The 20,278-nt window shown below is 32.8% G+C and overlaps 1 protein-coding gene and 1 long non-coding RNA gene across 2 annotated transcripts; one reads left to right on the top strand and one right to left on the bottom strand.

Moving 5' to 3' along the window:
* Positions 1 to 2,827: 2,827 nt before the first annotated feature.
* LOC146422300 (puromycin-sensitive aminopeptidase-like) lies at positions 2,828 to 19,638 on the top strand. The gene is made up of 4 exons (XM_085046646.1): positions 2,828 to 2,955; positions 10,414 to 10,569; positions 12,719 to 12,766; positions 19,420 to 19,638. The coding sequence occupies exons 1-4, from the start codon at positions 2,866 to 2,868 to the stop codon at positions 19,636 to 19,638; spliced, it is 513 nt and encodes a 170-aa protein (XP_084902772.1). The 5' UTR covers positions 2,828 to 2,865.
* LOC146422301 (uncharacterized) lies at positions 3,913 to 4,645 on the bottom strand. The gene is made up of 3 exons (XR_014848202.1): positions 4,598 to 4,645; positions 4,377 to 4,440; positions 3,913 to 4,008 (listed from the first exon to the last, which is right to left on the bottom strand). It is a non-coding gene; the product is annotated as an uncharacterized LOC146422301 (long non-coding RNA).
* Positions 19,639 to 20,278: the final 640 nt, after the last annotated feature.

Below are 20,278 nucleotides of genomic sequence, written 5' to 3'. Positions count from 1 at the left end.
AAATTCAAGGATTTCCCCCAAAAAATCCCATAAATCCTCCTAAAAATCCCAGGATTTCACCTCAAAAATTCCAGGATTTTACCCCAAAAATCCCAGAATTTTGCCCCAAAAATTCCAGGATTTCCACCCCATATAATTCAAGGATTTCCCCCAAAAAATCCCATAAATCCTCCTTAAAATTGCAGGATTTCCCCCAAAAAATCCCAGGGTTTTGCCCCCAAATTTCCAGGACTTCCTCCTAAAAATCCCAGGATTTCACCCCAAAAAATTCCAGGATTTCCTCCTAAAAATTCCAGGATTTCCTCCTAAAATTCCAGTATTTCCCCCTAAAAATCCCAGGATTTCACCCCAAAAATTCCAGGATTTCCCCCTAAAGATCCCAGGATTTTACTCCAAAAATTCAAGGATTTCCCCCCCAAAAAATTCAAGGATTTTCCCAAAAAAATCTCGTAATTGCCCCAAAAAATCCCATAAATCCTCCTATAAAAATTCCAGGATTTACCCCAAAAATTCAAGGATTTCCCCCAAAAACTCCCATAAATCCTGAAAATCCCAGGATTTCACCCCAAAAAATCCCAGGATTTCCCCCTAAACATCCCAGGATTTCCCTCCCCCTCAAAAATCCCATAATTGCCCCTAAAAATCCCATAAATCCTCCTTAAAATCCCAGGATTTCACCCTAAAAATCGCAGGATTTCTCCCCAAAAATCCCAGGATTTCCCTCCCCCTGAAAATCTCAGGATTTCCCCTAAAATCCCATAAATCCTAAAAATCGCAGGAGTTCCCCCTAAAAATCACAGGATTTTACCTCAAAAATCCCAAGATTTCACCCCAAAAAATTCCAGGATTTCCCTCTAAAAATGTCAGGATTTCACCCTAAAAATTGCAGGATTTCCCCACAAAAATCCCATAATTGCCCCAAAAAATCCCATAAATCCTCCTAAAAATCCAGTATTTCCCCCTAAAAATCCCAGGATTTTACTCCAAAAATTCCAGGATTTCCCTCTAAAAATTGCAGGATTTCCCTCCCCCTAAAAATTCCAGGATTTCCTCCAAAAATCCCATAAATCCTCCTAAAAATCGTAGGATTTCCCCCCAAAAATCCCATAATTGCCCCTAAAAATTCCATAAATCCTCCTTAAAATCCTAGGATTTCCTCCTAAAAATTGCAGGATTTCACCCCAAAAATCCCAGGATTTCCCCCAAAAATCCCATTAACCCTAAAAATCGCAGGATTTTACCTCAAAAATCCCAAGATTTCACCCCAAAAAGTTCCAGGATTTCTCTCCCCCTAAAAATCACAGGATTTCCCCCAAAAATCCCATAAATCCTCCTAAAAATTGGAGGATTTCACCCCAAAAAATCCCAGGATTTCCCCTAAAATCCCATAAATCCTCCTGAAAATCGCAGGATTTCCCCCGAAAATCCCAGGATTTTGATTAAAATGTTGATTTCAACTTGAATTTGAATTACAATTTGGAATTTAATTTGGATTTTAATTTTAATTCCGATTTGAATCTTAATTCTGATTTGAACTTGAATTTTGGTTTGAATTTTGATTGGAATTTAGATTTTAATGTTAATTTTGATTAGAATTTGCATTTTGACTTTAATTTGAATTTTGATTTTAGTTTTGATTTGAATTTTGATTTTAATTTTTATTTGAATCCGAATTTTGGTTTGAATTTGAATCTGAATTTTGATTTGAATGTAATTTTAATTTTTATTTGGGTTTGAATTTTGAATTTTGATTTGCATTTGAATTTTGACTTTAATGTCAATTTTAATTTTGATTTTCATTTGAATTTGAATTTTGATTTTGATTTTGATTTGCATTTGAATTTTGACTTTAACGTTAATTTTAATTTTGATTTTTATTTGAATTTGAATCTTGATTTAAATGTTAATTTGAATTTTGATTGGAATTTGAATTTTAACTTGAATTTGAATTTGAATTTTGATTTTTGATTAGAATTTGGATTTTGATTTTTATTTGAATTTTAATTGGAGTTGTCATTTGAATCTTGATTTGAATTTGAATCTTGATTTTGATTAGAATTTTAATTTTGATTTTGATTTGAATTTGAAATTTGATTTTGATTTGAATTTGGAAGTGTTAATTTTGATTTTGATTTGAATCTTGATTTTAACATTAATTTGAATTTTGATTTTGATTTGAATTTGGATTTTGACTTTAATGTTAATGTTAATTTTGATTTTGATTTGAATTTGAATTTGAATTGTCATTTGAATTTTGATTTGAATTTGAATTTTGATTTTGATTAGAATTTCGATTTTGATTTGAATTTGAATTGTCATTTGAATTTTGACTTTAATTTGAATTTGAGTCTTGATTTGAATTTGAATCTGGATTTTGACTTTAATGTTAATTTTGATTTTGATTTGAATTTGAATTTTGATTAGAATTTGAATTTTGATTCTGATTTTGATTTGAATTTTGATTTTAATGTTAATTTTAATTTTGATTTTGATTTGAATTTGAATTTTGTTATTTGAATTTTGATTTGAATTTGAATCTTGATTAGAATTTGAATTTTGATTTTGATTAGAATTTGTATTTTGATTTTTATTTGAATTTTAATTTGAATTGCCATTTGAATCTTGATTTGAATTTGAATCTGGATTTGAATTTTGATTAGAATTTGAATTTTGATTAGGATTAGAATTTTGATTTGAATTAGAATTTTGATTTGAATTTTGATTAGAATTTTGATTTGAATTTGAATTTTGACTTGAATTCGAATTGTCATTTGAATTTTGATTTGAAATTGAATTTTGACTTTAATTTTAATGTTAATTTGAATTTTTAATGTGCATTTTTGGCAGCTGCACAAGCAGGCAGACATGCAGGAGGAGAAGAACAGGATCGAGCGAGTGCTGGGAGCGATCGGACAGCCTGAGCTCATCCAGAGGGTGCTCAGCTTCGCTCTCTCGGTGAGGATGGGGAAAATAATCCTGTTTTGGGGTAAAAATGGGAAAAACACCTTTTTTGGGGGTAAAAACGGGGAAAAAACACCTTTTTTTGGGGTAAAAACGGGAAAAAATCACTTTTTTTTGGGGATGAAAACAGGGAAAAAACCCACTTTTTTGGGATAAAAACAGGAAAAAACCATATTTTTTTGGGATAAAAACAGGAAAAAACCACCTTTTTTGGGGTAAAATCCTTGGGAACAACCTGAGCAGAGTGAAATAAAATGTGGAAAAACCCCTTTTTTGGGATAAAAACCTCAGGAGCCATTGGACAGCCCGAGCTCATCCAGAGGGTGCTCAGCTTCGCTCTCTCGGTGAGGATGGGGGGAAAATAATCCTGTTTTGGGGTAAAAATGGGAAAAAACACCTTTTTTGGGGGTAAAAACCTTGTGAATAACCTGGGGAGAGTGAAATAAAATGGGAAAAACCCCTTTTTTTGGGGAGAAAAACAGGAAAAAACCACTTTTTTGGGGGATAAAAACGGGAAAAACAGTTTTTTTTGGGGTAAAAATGGGAAAAAAACCTCTTTTTTTGGGGTAAAAACAGGAAAAAAACCACTTTTTTTTGGATAAAAATGGGAAAAACCACCTTTTTTGGAGTAAAAACCTCAGGAATAACCTGGGGAGAGTGAAATAAAATGGGAAAAACCCCTCTTTTTGGGGAGAAAAACAGGAAAAAACCACTTTTTTGGGGGATAAAAACGGGAAAACCACTTTTTTTGGGGGTAAAAATGGGAAAAAAACCTCTTTTTTTGGGGTAAAAACAGGAAAAAACCACTTTTTTGGGGGTAAAAACGGGGAAAAACCACTTTTTTTTGGGGTAAAAACGGGAAAAAAATCACTTTTTTTTGGAAAAAAACCCTTTTTTTTGGATAAAAATGGGAAAATAAAAAGGAATAACCTTGGGAGAGTAAAATAAAACCACTTTTTTTGGATAAAAACAGGGGAAAAAACACCTTTTTTGGAGTAAAAACCTCAGGAATAACCTGGGGAGAGTGAAATAAAATGGGAAAAACCCCTTTTTTTGGGGAGAAAAACAGGAGAAAACCACTTTTTTTGGGCTAAAAACAGGGGAAAAACCACTTTTTTTGGGATAAAAACAGGGAAAAAAACCCTTTTTTGGGAACAACCTGGGCAGAGTGAAATAAAATGGGGAAAAACCCCTTTTTTGGGATAAAAACCTCAGGAGCAATTGGACAGCCTGAGCTCATCCAGAGGGTGCTCAGCTTCGCTCTCTCGGTGAGTGTGGGGGGAAAATAAACTTTTTTGGGGTAAAAATGGGAAAAAACACCTTTTTTTGGGGGTAAAAACGGGGAAAAAACACTTTTTTTTGGGGGTAAAATCAGGAAAAAAACCACTTTTTTTTGGATAAAAATGGGAAAAAACACCTTTTTTGGAGTAAAAACCTCAGGAATAACCTGGGGAGAGTGAAATAAAATGGGAAAAACCCCTCTTTTTGGGGAGAAAAACAGGAAAAAACCACTTTTTTGGGGGATAAAAACGGGAAAACCACTTTTTTTGGGGGTAAAAATGGGAAAAAACACCTTTTTTTGGGGTAAAAACGGGGGAAAATAAACATTTTTGGGCTAAAAACAGGAAAAAACCACTTTTTTGGGATAAAAACAGGAAAAAACCACCTCTTTTGGGATAAAAACGGGGGAAAAACCACTTTTTTTGGGGTAAAATCCTTGGGAATAACCTGGGCAGAGTGAAATAAAAGAGGAAAAAACCCCTTTTTTGGGGTAAAAACGGAAAAAAACCCCTTTTTTTGGGGGTAAAAACCTCGGGAGGTCAAGAAATAAAACAGGAAAAAAATTTTTTGGGATAAAAACCTCAAGAAGTCAAGAAATAAAACAGGAAAGAAATCCCTTTTTTGGGATAAAAAGCTTTTTTGGGGATAAAACCCCCTTTTTTGAGATAAAAACCTTGGGAGGTCAAGAAATAAAACAGGAAAAAAAACCTTTTTTGGGATAAAAATGGAAAAAACCCACTTTTTTTGGGATAAAAATAGGGGAAAAACCACTTTTTTTGGGATAAAAACAGGGGAAAAAAACACTTTTTTTGGGATAAAAACAGGAAAAAACCACATTTTTTTGGGATAAAAACGGGAAAAAACCACTTTTGGGATAAAAACAGGAAAAACCACTTTTTTTTGGGGATAAAAACAGGAAAAAAACCTTTTTTTTGGGTAAAAACAGGGAAAAACCCACTTTTTTGGGGATAAAAACGGGAAAAAACCACTTTTTTTGGGATAAAAACAGGAAAACACTTTTTTTGGGGATAAAAATGGGAAAAAACACCTTTTTTGGGGTAAAATCCTCAGGAATAACTTTGGCAGAGTGAAATAAAAGAGGAAAAAAACCTTTTTTGGGGTAAAAATGTCGGGAATAACCTCAGTCAAGAAATAAAATAGGAAAAAATGGTTTTTTGGGATAAAAACTTCAAGAAGGTCAAGAAATAAAACAGGAAAAAAACCCATTTTTGGGATAAAAACCTCTTTTTTGGGATAAAAATCTTGGGAATAACCTGGGCAGAGTGAAATAAAATGGGAAAAAATGCCATTTTTGGGATAAAAACAGGAAAAAAACCCTTTTTTGGGGATAAAAACCTTGGGAATAACCTGGGCAGAGTGAAATAAAATGGGAAAAAATGCCATTTTTAGGATAAAAACAGGAAAAAAACCCCTTTTTTGGGTATAAAAACTTTGGGAATAACCTCGGCAGAGTGAAATAAAACTGGAAAAAACCCTTTTTTTGAGGAAAAAAAACTCTTTTACCTTCAAATTACACACAGAACAACCTCGAGCCAATCCAGCCTGAAAAATCCTGAATTTGGAGCTGCAGGAATTGGCAAAAAAAGTGGGATTTGGGTGGATTTTGGTAGAATTTTTTTGGATTTGGATGAATTTTGATGGATTTAGTTGGAATTGTGATGAAAATTGGTGGGATTTTGATGGATTTTTTTGGATTTTGATGGATTTTGGTGGAATTTGGATGGATTTTTTGGGATTTTTTTAATGGATTTTGATGGATTTTTTTGGATTTTGATGGGTTTTGGTAGAATTTTTCGTTTCTTTTTTCATGTAGATTATGGTGGAATTTTGATGAATTTTGATGGATTTTTCTGGATTTTGGTGGAATTTTGATGGATTTTTTGGGATTCTGTTGGATTCTGTTGGGATTTTTTTTTATTTTGATGGATTTTGATGGAATTTTGATAGATTCTGATGGATTTTGGTGGAATTTTGATGGATTTTTGGTCATTTTTTGGGAATTTGGTGGATTTTTTGGGATTTTTAAAATTTTTCTGGAATTCTGATGGATTTTTTAAATTTTGATGGATTTTTTTGGAATTCTCATCGATTCTGATGGATTTTGGTGGAATTTTGATGGGAATTTTTGGGATTTTGATGGAATTTGCTGGAATTCTGATGGATTTTGCTGGATTTTGATGGATTTTTTTGGATTTTGGTGGAATTTTGATGGATTCTTTGGGATTTTTTTTTTATTTTGCTGGATTTTCCTGGAATACTGATGGATTTTTTTGGATTCTGATGGATTTTGATGGAATTTAGATGGATTTAGATGGATTTTGATGGAATTTTGTTTTTTTTTTTTTTTATTTTGCTGGAATTCTGATGGATTTTGCTGGATTTTGATGGATTTTTTTGGATTTTGGTGGAATTTTGATGGATTCTTTGGGATTTTTTTTTATTTTGCTGGATTTTCCTGGAATACTGATGGATTTTTTTGGATTCTGATGGATTTTGATGGAATTTAGATGGATTTAGATGGATTTTGATGGAATTTTGATTTTTTTTTTTTTTTTATTTTGCTGGAATTCTGATGGATTTTGATGTAATTCTGATGGATTTTCTGGATTTTTAAAAATTTTGATGGATTTTTCTGGAATTCTGCTGGATATTGAAGGAATTTGCTGGAATTCTGATGGATTTTTTTGTATTTTGCTGGAATTTGGCTAAATTTTTTTGGGATTTTGGTGGCATTCTGGTGGATTTTTCTGGCATTCTGATGGATTTTGATGGATTTTGATGGATTTTTTGGGGTTTGGATGGATTTTTTTGGATTTTATTGGATTTTGATGGAATTTCGATAGATTTGGGTGGAATTTTGATGGATGCTTTGGGATTTTTTTGGGATTTAGATGTATTTTGAGGGAATTTAGATGTATTTTGAGGGAATTTAGATGTATTTTGAGGGAATTTTGATGTATTTTGAGGGAATTCTGATAGATTTTCTGGGGGATTTTGCTGGATTTTCTGGAATTTTGATGGAACTCTGATGGATTTTGCTGGATTTTCTGTAATTCTGATGGAATTTTGCTGGATTTTTCTGGAATTTTGCTGGAATTTTGGTGTTTTTCCCCAGGAGGAAGTCTGCAGGACACAGTCTCAGTGTTTTCTCTAATTCTGATGATTTATTTTCAGTATTTATTTTCTGTATTTCTGATATATTATATTTTATTTGCCCAGCAGGAGATCTGGCCGCAGGACAGTCTCTGTATTTATTTTCTCTATTTCTGATATATTATATTTTTTATTTTCTGTATTTCAGGAGAAGGTCTGGCTGCAGGACACAGTCTCTGTATTTATTCTGTATTATTTATTCAGTATTTATTCTGTATTTATTCTGTATTTATTCAGTATTTTCTCTATTTTTCCCCAGGAGGAGGTTCGGCCGCAGGACACAGTCTCAGTGTTTATTTTCAGTATTTATTTCTATATTTATTTTCTCTATTTATTTTCTATAATTCTGATATATATATCTATTTATTCTGTATTTTCAGGAGGAGGTCAGGCCTCAGGACACAGTCTCAGTATTCATTCTGTATTATTTATTCTGTATTTATTCTGTATTTATTTTCTCTATCTCTGATATATATATATATTTATTTTCTATATTTCAGGAGGAAGTTAGGCCTCAGGACACAGTCTCTGTATTTATTTTCAGTATTTATTTTCCGTATTTATTTTCTCTATTTATTTTCTCTATCTCTGATACAATATATATATTATATTTTATTTCCAGGAGGAGGTCAGGCCTCAGGACACGGTCTCTGTATTTATTTTCTCTATCTCTGATATATATATCTATTTATTTTCTATATTTCAGGAGGAGGTCAGGCCTCAGGACACAGTGTCAGTATTTATTTTCTATAATTCTGATACAATATATATATTTATTCTATATTCCAGGAGGAGGTCAGGCCTCAGGACACAGTCTCTGTATTTATTCTGTATTTATTTTCTCTATCTCTGATATATATTATATTTTATTCCAGGAGGAGGTCAGGCCTCAGGACACAGTCTCAGTGCTGGGCGGAGTGGCAGGACACAGTCTCAGTATTTATTTTCTCTATTTATTTTCTATAATTCTGATATATTATATATTTATTCTGTATTTTCAGGAGGAGGTCAGGCCTCAGGACACAGTGTCAGTATTTATTTTCTCTATCTCTGATACAATATATATTATATATTTTATTTTCAGGAGGAGGTCAGGCCTCAGGACACAGTGTCAGTGCTGGGAGGAGTGGCAGGACACAGTCTCAGTATTTATTCTGTATTTATTTTCTCTATCTCTGATATCTATTATATTTTATTTCAGGAGGAGGTCAGGCCTCAGGACACAGTCTCAGTATTTATTTTCTCTATCTCTGATACAATATATATATTTATTTTCTATATTCCAGGAGGAGGTCAGGCCTCAGGACACAGTGTCAGTGCTGGGAGGAGTGGCAGGACACAGTCTCTGTATTTATTTTCAGTATTTATTTTCTATAATTCTGATATTTTATATATATTATATTTTATTTCCAGGAGGAGGTCAGGCCTCAGGACACGGTGTCAGTAGTTATTTTCTATAATTCTGATATATATATATATATATATATATATTATTTCCAGGAGGAGGTCAGGCCTCAGGACACAGTCTCAGTATTTATTTTCTATAATTCTGATACAATATATATATTATATTCTATTCCAGGAGGAGGTCAGGCCTCAGGACACAGTGTCAGTATTTATTTTCTCTATCTCTGATACAATATATATTATATATATTTATTTCAGGAGGAGGTCAGGCCTCAGGACACAGTGTCAGTATTTATTTTCTCTATCTCTGATACAATATATATATATATTTATTTTCAGGAGGAGGTCAGGCCTCAGGACACAGTGTCAGTGCTGGGCGGGGTGGCAGGACACAGTCTCTGTATTTATTTTCTGTAGTTCTGATATAATATATCTATTTATTCTGTATTTCCAGGAGGAGGTCAGGCCTCAGGACACAGTGTCAGTAGTTATTTTCTCTATCTCTGATATATATATATATATATATTTATTTCCAGGAGGAGGTCAGGCCTCAGGACACAGTGTCAGTAGTTATTTTCTCTATCTCTGATATATATATATATATATATTTATTTCCAGGAGGAGGTCAGGCCTCAGGACACAGTGTCAGTAGTTATTTTCTCTATCTCTGATATATATATATATATATATTTATTTCCAGGAGGAGGTCAGGCCTCAGGACACAGTGTCAGTAGTTATTTTCTCTATCTCTGATATATATATATATATATATTTATTTCCAGGAGGAGGTGAGGCCTCAGGACACAGTGTCAGTAGTTATTTTCTCTATCTCTGATACAATATATATATTTATTCTATATTTCAGGAGGAGGTCAGGCCTCAGGACACAGTGTCAGTATTTATTTTCAGTATTTATTTTCTATAATTCTGATACAATATATATATATATATTTATTTTCAGGAGGAGGTCAGGCCTCAGGACACAGTTTCAGTATTTATTCTGTATTTATTTTCTCTAATTCTGATATATTATATATTTATTCTGTATTTCCAGGAGGAGGTGAGGCCTCAGGACACAGTGTCAGTATTTATATATTTATTTTCTATATTCCAGGAGGAGGTCAGGCCTCAGGACACAGTGTCAGTGCTGGGCGGGGTCGCAGGACACAGTCTCTGTATTTATTCTGTATTATTTATTCAGTATTTATTCAGTATTTATTTTCTCTATCTCTGATACAATATATATATATTTATTTCCAGGAGGAGGTCAGGCCTCAGGACACAGTGTCAGTGCTGGGAGGAGTGGCAGGACACAGTCTCTGTATTTATTCTCGATTTATTTTCTATAATTCTGATACAATATATATATATATTTATTTTCAGGAGGAGGTGAGGCCTCAGGACACAGTGTCAGTAGTTATTTTCTCTATCTCTGATATATATATATATATATTTATTTCCAGGAGGAGGTGAGGCCTCAGGACACAGTGTCAGTGCTGGGAGGAGTGGCAGGACACAGTCTCAGTATTTATTTTCTCTATTTATTTTCTCTATCTCTGATACAATATATATATATATATTTATTTCCAGGAGGAGGTGAGGCCTCAGGACACGGTCTCAGTGCTGGGTGGAGTGGCAGGCAGCAGCCGGCAGGGCAGAAAAGCTGCTTGGAAATTCCTGCGGGAGAACTGGGAGGAGCTTTACAATCGATACCAGGGAGGCTTCTTGATATCCAGGCTGATCAAGGTATGGGGGAATTCAAATTAGTAAAATTTCAATTGAAATTATTCAGTTGAAATTATTAAATTAGTAAATTTAAATTATTAAATTGTTAAATTGAAATTATTAAATTATTCAATTGAAATTATTAAATTTAAATTATTAAATTATTCAATTGAAATTATTAAATTATTCAATTTAAATTATGAAATTATTCAATTGAAATTATTAAATTATTCAATTGAAATTATTAAATTATTCAATTGAAATTATTCAATTGTTAAATTGAAATTATTAAATTATTCAATTGAAATTATTAAATTATTCAATTGAAATTATTAAATTATTCCATTGAAATTATTAAATTATTCAATTGAAATATTAAATTATTCCATTGAAATTATTAAATTATTCCATTGAAATTATTAAATTATTCAATTGAAATTATTCAATTTAAATTATTAAATTATTCAATTGAAATTATTCAATTTAAATTATTAAATTATTCAATTGAAATTATTAAATTATTCAATTTAAATTATTAAATTATTCAATTGAAATTATTCAATTGAAATTATTAAATTATTCAATTGAAATTATTAAATTATTCCACTGAAATTATTAAATTATTCAATTGAAATTATTAAATTATTCAATTGAAATTATTAAATTTAAATTATTCAATTATTAAATTGAAATTATTAAATTATTAAATTGAAATTATTAAATTATTCAATTGAAATTATTAAAATTTAAATTATGAAAATTTATTGATTTGATTACTTCATCAATTTGGGTGCATTTAGCCTGATTTACTCGTCATTTTGATTGATTTTTACGAGTTAATTTGTTTATTTCGTATATTTTGTTTATGATTTATTATAGTTTATTTAGCCTAATTTTTTTATTTTTATTTTTATTTATTAATTTATTTATTTAGTTTATTCATTATTTATTACATTTCATTTATTCAGCTGGATTTAATTGTTATTTTTATTTCTTTTTATTTATTAATTTTTAAAATTTTGTTTATTTTTATTTATTACGTTTTTGTTTGTTTAGCCTAATTTGTTATTTTTATGTTTATTAGTTAATTAGTTAATTAGTTAATTTTGTTTATTTTATTTATATTTATTATATTTTATTTATTTATTTAGCCGAATTTACTTATTTTTATCTATTTCTATTTATTAGTTATTTTATTTTGTTTCTTTATTATTTATTACATTTTGTTTACTTAGCCTAATTTATTTGTTATTTTCATTTATTTTTATTAGTTAGTTTACTTCTTTTGTTCTTTTTGTATATATTTATTTCCATTTATTATATTTTATTTATTTATTTAGCCGAATTTACTTGTTATTTTTATTTATTAGTTAACTTGTTTATTTTGTTTATTTATGATTTATTACATTTTGTTTATTGAGCTGAATTTACTTGTTATTTTTATTTATTTCTATTTATTAGTTAATTAGTTTATTTTGTTCATTTTGTATATTTTACTTACTTCTATTTATTATATTTTATTTATTTATTTAGCCCAATTTACTTATTTTTATTGATTTCTATTTATTAGTTATTTTGTTTATTTATTATTTATTACATTGTGTTTATTTAGCCAGACTCATTTGTTATTTTTATTTCTTTTTATTTATGAGTTAATTTGTTTATTTATTATTACATTTTGTTTACTTAGCCAGATTTACTCATTATTTAAATTTATTTTTATTTATTTATTTTATTTTGTGTATTTTATTTATTTCTATTTATTATATTTTATTTATTTATTTAGCCGAATTTACTTGTTATTTTTATTTATTTTCATTTATGAATTTGTTTATTTTGTATATTGTATTTATTTCTATTTATTATATTTTATTTAATTATTTAGCCAGATTTGCCTGTTATTTTTATTTCTGTTTATTTATTAGTTTATTTTGTTTATTTTTATTTATTACATTTTATTTATTCGTTTATTTAGCCTAATTTACTTGTTTTGTTTCTTTATTTTCATTTATTTTCATTTATTAATTTTTCAATTTATTCATTTTCTTCCTTTCTTTTTTAATTCATTACATTTCATTCATTCTTTTCTTTAACCCAATTCCAAATTTCTGATCCAAAACATTAAAAATCCTGAATTTCACCCAAATTTTTCATTTTTTTTCCCCTCCAGCTCACAGTGGATGGATTTGCAAATGACAAAATGGCTGCAGAGGTGAAGGTGAGCAGATTTAATTACAGAAATCATTAATTTTTCACTGATTAATTAATTTGTCACTAATAAATTAAATTTTCACTGATAAATTGTCCTTTTTGGGGCTGGAAAAGCCAAATTTTCTTGTTCTCTCCCCAAACTGAGTTGGATAAAACATCTTTAAAAAGTACTTTAACTCATTAATTTTCAAATAATTTGGAATTTCCACCAATTTCTGATTTATTCAGAAAATTTCATCATTTCCAACACGAGGCTCAGTGCTGTCTTTGTCCTCTTTAGGCTAAAAACACCTAAAAAAATCTTAAAAAAAATGAAATTTCTTTCCCTGAGACAAAGTCAAACTGAGCCTGACTGGAGAAATAAAATCATATTTTAAAAATTTGATTTCCAACAAGAGGCTTAACCCTGTCCTTGTCCTCCTCAGGCTAAAAAACACCTAAAAAATCTTAAAAAAAATAAAATTTCTTTCCCTGAGACAAAGTCAAACTGAGCCTAACAGAGAAATAAAACCAAATTTTAAAAATTTTATTTCCAACATGAGGCTCATTGCTGTCCTTGTCCTCCTCAGGTTAAAAAACACCTAAAAAATCTTTAAAAAAAAGAAAATTTTCCTTTCCCTCAGATAAATTCAAACCCACACTGACTAGAGAAATAAAATCAAATTTTAAAATTATTTCTAATGTGAAGCTCAGCTCTGTCCTTGTCCTCCTCAGGCTAAAAAACACCTAAAAAAATCTTTAAAAAATAAAATTTCTTTCCCTGAGGCAAATTTAAACTGAGCCTGACTAGAGAAATAAAACCAAATTTTAAAAATTTGATTTCCAACATGAGGCTCAGCTCTGCCTTTGTCCTCCTCAGGCTAAAAAAACACCTAAAAAAATCCTTAAAAAATAGAAATTTCTTTGCCTGAGACAAAGTCAAACTGAGCCTGACAGAGAAATAAAATCAAATTTTAAAAATTTGATTTCCAACAAGAGGCTCAGCTCTGTCCTTGTCTTCCTCAGGTTAAAAAACTCCTAAAAAATCCTTAAAAAATAGAAATTTCTTTCCCTGAGGCAAAATCAAACTGAGCCTGACAGAGAAATAAAATCAAATTTTAAAAATTTGATTTCCAACAAGAGGCTCAGCTCTGTCCTTGTGTTCCTCAGGCTAAAAAACTCCTAAAAAATCTTTAAAAAATAAAATTTCTTTCCCTGAGGCAAAGTCAAACTGAGCCTGACAGAGAAATAAAACCAAATTTTAAAAATTTGATTTCCAACAAGAGGCTCAGCTCTGTCCTTGTGTTCCTCAGGTTAAAAAACACCTAAAAAAATCTTTAAAAAAAAGAAAATTTTCCTTTCCCTCAGATAAATTCAAACCCACACTGACTAGAGAAATAAAATCAAATTTCAAAATGATTAAAATAATTTAAAAAATAATATTTAAAAAAATAATATGAGGCTCAGCACTGTCCCTGTGCTCTTAAAATAACCTTAAAAATAACTTTTAAAAACTTTCCTTTCCCTGAAAAAAAACTCCAACCCAGCCTGACTGGAGAAATAAAATCAAATTTTATTTCCAATATGACCAAAATTTTATTTCCAATATGAAATTTTATTTCCAATATCCTCCCCAGGCTAAAAAACCCAACCTGACCAGGAGAGAAATAAAATCAAATTTTAAAAGTTTTGTCATTTCCAACTCAGTTCTGTCCTTGTCCTCCTCAAGCTAAAAAAAACTTTAAAAAAACCAATTTTTTATTTTTTACAGAAACCTAAACAAACTTCATCAAAACCACCCAAAAACATGTAAAATTCTCATTTTTTAGGCATTTTTCAAGAGCCACCTGATTCTCTTGGCTCAGCACTTTATCCTCCTCAGCCTAAAAACCACCTCAAAGAAACTTCCCAAAAAAAATCCTTTCATTTTAATTTAACAAACCCAAACAAACCCAATTAAAAACATGTAAAAATTCTCATTTTTTAGGCATTTTTCAAGAACCACCTGATGCTCTCCGCTCAGCACTTTATCCTCCCCAGGCTAAAAACCACCTCAAAAACCCTCCAAAAAACCTCCTTTTATTTTATTTAACCAACCCGATTAAAAACCACCCAAAAATCTTCAAATTTCTCATTTCCAGGCCTTTTTCGAGTCACACCCTGCTCCCTGTGCTCAGCACTTTATCCTCCTCAGGCCAAAAACCACCTCAAAAATTTAAAAAAAAACTCCTTTAAATTTTTTTTTACAAAAACCCAAACAAACCTCATCAAAACCACCCAAAAATCTTCAAAATTCTCATTTTTTAGGCCTTTTTCGAGTCGCACCCCGCTCCCTCCGCTGAGCACTTTATCCTCCTCAGCCTAAAAACCACCTCAAAAATTTAAAAAAAAACTCCTTAAATTTTTATTTAACAAACCCAAACCAACCCAATTAAAAACCACCCAAAACCATGTAAAAATTCTGTATTTTCCAGGCCTTTTTCGAGTCGCACTTAGTGCTCTCTGCTCAGCACTTTATCCTCTTCAAACCTAAAAACCACCTCAAAACCCCCCCAAAAAAACCCCTTTTATTTTCATTTAACAAACCCAAACCAACCCGATTAAAAACCATACAAAAATATGAAAATTTCTCATTTTCCAGGCATTTTTCGAGTCGCACCCCGCTCCCTGTGCTCAGCACTTTATCCTCCTCAGCCTAAAAAAACCTCTTAAAAAAACCCTTTTATTTTTATTTAACAAACCCAATTAAAAACCATTCAAACCCATGTAAAATTCTGTATTTTCCAGGCCTTTTTCGAGTCGCACCTAGTGCTCTCGGCTCAGCACTTTATCCTCCTTAGCCTAAGAAAACCCTCCAAAAAATCCTCTAATTTTTTTTTACAAAAACCCAAACCAACCCAATTAAAAACCACCCAAAAATATGAAAATTTCTCATTTTCAGGCCTTTTTCGAGTCGCACCCCGCTCCCTCTGCCGAGCACTTTATCCTCCTCAGCCTAAAGAACACCTCAAAGAAACTTCCCCAAAAAAACCCTTTTATTTTAATTTAACAAACCCAAACCAACCCAATTAAAAGCCACCCAAACCCATGTAAAATTCTGTATTTCAGGCCTTTTTCGAGTCGCACTTAGTGCTCTCTGCTCAGCACTTTATCCTCCCCAGTCCCAGGGAGGGAGGGAAATAAAACCAAATTTATAAATAAAATCAAACTCCAAAAAAACTCCTTTTATTTTTATTTAACAAACCCAAACCAACCCTATTAGAAAACATTCAAAAACATGTAAAATTTCTCATTTTTAGGCATTTTTCAAGAGCCACCTGCTGCTCTCTGCTCAGCACTTTATCCTCCTTAGCCTAAAAAAACCCTCCAAAAAATCCTCTAATTTTTTTTTGACAAAAACCCAAACCAACCCAATTAAAAATCATATAAACCCCCTCAAATTTCTCATTTTCAGGCCTTTTTCGAGTCGCACCCCGCTCCCTCCGCCGAGTGCTTTATCCTCCTCAGCCTAAAAAAACCCTCCAAAAAATCCTCTATTTTTTTTTTTACAAAAACCCAAACCAACCCAATTAAAAACCATTCAAAAATATGAAAATGTCTCATTTTTAGGCCTTTTTCGAGTCACACCCAACTCCCTCGGCCGAGCACTTTATCCTCCCCAGCCTAAAAAAACCTCTTAAAAAAACCCTTTTATTTTTATTTAACCAACCCGATTAAAAACCACCCAAACCCATGTAAAATTCTCATTTTCAGGCCTTTTTCGAGTCGCACCCCGCTCCCTCTGCCGAGTGCTTTATCCTCCTTAGCCTAAAAACCACCTCAAAAACCCTCAAAAAAATCCTCTAATTTTAATTTTACAAACCCAAACCAACCCAATTAAAAATCATAATAAACCCTCTAAATTTCTCATTTTCAGGCCTTTTTCGAGTCGCACCCCGCTCCCTCCACCGAGTGCTTTATCCTCCTTAACCTAAAAAAACCCTCCAAAAAAACCCCTTTTATTTTAATTTAACAAACCCAAACCAACCCGATTAAAAACCACCCAAAACCATGTAAAAATTCTCATTTTCAGGCCTTTTTCGAGTCGCACTTAGTGCTCTCTGCTCAGCACTTTATCCTCCTCAGGCCAAAAACCACCTCAAAAACCCTCCAAAAAAACCCTTTTATTTTTATTTAACAAAGCCAAACCAACCCAATTAAAAACCATTCAAACCCATGTAAAATTCTGTATTTTAGGCCTTTTTCGAGTCGCACCTAGTGCTCTCTGCTCAGCACTTTATCCTCCTTAGCCTAAAAAAACCCTCCAAAAAAACCCTTTTATTTTCATTTAACAAACCCAAACCAACCCGATTAAAAACCACCCAAAAATATGAAAATTTCTCATTTCCAGGCCTTTTTCGAGTCGCACCCCGCTCCCTCGGCCGAGCGCTTTATCCTCCTCAGCCTAAAAAAACCTCTTAAAAAAACCCTTTTATTTTTATTTAACAAACCCAATTAAAAGTCATAATAAACCCTCTAAAATTCTCATTTCCAGGCCTTTTTCGAGTCACACCCCGCTCCCTCCGCCGAGTGCTTTATCCTCCCCAGCCTAAAAAAACCTTCAAAAAACCCAATTTTTTTTTCACAAAAACCCCAAAAAACCCTCATTTTACAAAATACAAATACAAAAATCTTCAAAATTTCTCATTTTTAGGCATTTTTCAAGAACCACCTGATGCTCTCTGCTCAGCACTTTATCCTCCTTAGGTTAAAAACCACCTCAAAAACCCTCAAAAAAAACCTCCTTTTATTTTAATTTAACAAACCCAAACCAACCCAATTAAAAGTCATAACAAACCATGTAAAATTCTCATTTTTCAGGCATTTTTCGAGAGCCACCTGCTGCTCTCGGCTCAGTACTTTATCCTCCTTAGCCTAAAAAAACCCTCCAAAAAATCCTCTAATTTTAATTTTACAAAAACCCAAACCAACCCAATTAAAAACCACCCAAAAATATTCAAATTTCTCATTTTCAGGCCTTTTTCGAGTCGCACCCCGCTCCCTCCGCCGAGTGCTTTATCCTCCTCAGACCTAAAAACCACCTCAAAAACCCCCCAAAAAAAAACCCCTTTTATTTTTATTTAACAAACCCAAACAAACCCAATTAAAAATCATAATAAACCCTCTAAAATTCTCATTTTCAGGCCTTTTTCGAGTCGCACCTAGTGCTCTCTGCTCAGCACTTTATCCTCCTCAGGCCAAAAACCACCTCAAAGAAACTTCCCAAAAAAAATCCTTTCATTTTAATTTAACAAACCCAAACCAACCCAATTAAAAACCATATAAAACCCATTAAATTTCTCATTTTTAGGCATTTTTCAAGAACCACCTGATGCTCTTGGCTCAGCACTTTATCCTCCCCAGCCTAACAAAACCCAAACCAACCTCATCAAAACCACCCAAAACCCTTTAATCCTTGTCCTCTGCAGGCTGAAAAACACCTCAAAAAATTTCAAAAAAATCTCCTTTTATTTTTATTTAACAAACCCAAACAAACCTCATCAAAACCACCCAAAAATCTTCAAAATTCTCATTTTTAGGCCTTTTTCGAGTCGCACCCCGCTCCCTCCGCCGAGCACTTTATCCTCCTCAGCCTAACAAAACCTTCAAAAAACCCAATTTTTTTTTTACAAAAACCCCAAAAAACCCTCATTTTACAAAATACAAATACAAAAACATGTAAAATTCTGTATTTTCCAGGCCTTTTTCGAGTCGCACCCCGCTCCCTCCGCTGAGTGCTTTATCCTCCTCAGCCTAAAAACCACCTCAAAAAACCCTCCAAAAAATCCTCTAATTTTTTTTTACAAAAACCCAAACCAACCCAATTAAAAACCATTCAAACCCCTTCAAATTTCTCATTTCCAGGCCTTTTTCGAGTCGCACCGCGCTCCCTCTGCCGAGCGCTTTATCCTCCTTAGGCCAAAAACCACCTCAAAAAACCCTCCAAAAAACCCCTTTTATTTTCATTTAACAAACCCAAACCAACCCAATTAAAAAACATATAATTTCTCATTTTCCAGGCCTTTTTCGAGTCGCACCCCGCTCCCTCTGCCGAGCGCTTTATCCTCCTCAGACCTAAAAACCACCTCAAAAACCCTCCAAAAAATGCTCTAATTTTTTTTTTGACAAAAACCCAAACAAACCTCATCAAAACCACCCAAAAATCTTCAAATTTCTCATTTTTTAGGCATTTTTCGAGTCGCACCCCGCTCCCTCCGCCGAGCGCTTTATCCTCCTCAGCCTAAAAAAACCTCTTAAAAAAACCCTTTTATTTTTATTTAACAAACCCAATTAAAAGTCATAATAAACCCTCTAAAATTCTCATTTTTCAGGCATTTTTCAAGAGCCACCTGATGCTCTTGGCTCAGCACTTTATCCTCTTCAGACCTAAAAACCACCTCAAAAACCCTCCAAAAAAACTCCTTTTATTTTAATTTAACAAACCCAAACCAACCCAATTAAAAACCATTCAAAAATATGAAAATTTCTCATTTTCAGGCCTTTTTCGAGTCGCACCCTGCTCCCTCTGCTCAGCACTTTATCCTCCTCAGCCTAAAAAAACCTCTTAAAAAAACCCTTTTATTTTTATTTAACAAACCCAATTAAAAACCACCCAAAAACATGTAAAATTCTGTATTTCAGGCCTTTTTCGAGTCTCACCCTGCTCCCTCCGCCGAGCGCACTGTCCAGCAGTGCTGCGAGAACATCGCGCTGAACGCCGCGTGGCTGCGCAGGGACAGCGACAGCATCCAGCGCTTCCTGCAGCAGCGCCGAGCCGGCCTGGCGACAGTGACAGCGACAGTGGGGACAGCCACAGGGACAGCGGGGACAGCCACCGCCCCGCCCGGCGACACCGAGTGACACCGCGCGGGGACAGCGAGGGACAGGGACAGGCACGGAGTGAGCGGGACAGGGAGAGAGGGGCAGGGAGAGAGGGGCAGGGAGCCTTTTGGGTCCTTTTTTGGGGGTTTTTTTTCCCTATTTTTTGGGTTTGTTCCCTATTTTTGGGTTTGTTCCCTTTTTTTGGGGGGTTTTCCCCTTTTCCCTTTTTTCCCGCCTTTTTTCTCTTTTTTTTTTCTCATTTTTTCCCCTTTTTTTCTCCCTTTTCCGCCTTTTTTCTCTTTTTTTCTCCCTTTTTTCTCATTTTTTTTCTCATTTTTTCTCCCTTTTTTCTCATTTTTTTCTCCCTTTTTCCCCCCTTTTTTCTCCCTTTTTCCCCCTTTTTTCTCCCTTTTTTCTCTTTTTTTTTCTCCCTTTTTCCCCTCCTTTTCCCCCCTTTTTTCTCCCTTTTCACCCCTTTTTCCCCCTTTTTTCCCCTTTTTTCTCATTTTTTCCCCCTTTTTTCTCCTTTTTTTCCTCATTTTCTTCTCCTTTTTTCTCCCTTTTTTCCTCATTTTTTGGGGGTTTTTCCCCTTTTTTTCTGTTTTTTTCCTCCTTCCTTTCTCCTTTTTTTCCTGATTTTTTTTCTCCTTTTTTCTCCCCTTTTTTTTTGGCTTTTTTC

Source organism: Lichenostomus cassidix, unplaced genomic scaffold (assembly GCF_008360975.1).
Source record: "Lichenostomus cassidix isolate B80296 unplaced genomic scaffold, HeHo_3.0 HiC_scaffold_790, whole genome shotgun sequence".
Lineage (NCBI taxonomy): Eukaryota > Metazoa > Chordata > Aves > Passeriformes > Meliphagidae > Lichenostomus > Lichenostomus cassidix.
This window is presented reverse-complemented; position numbering and strand designations above follow the sequence as displayed.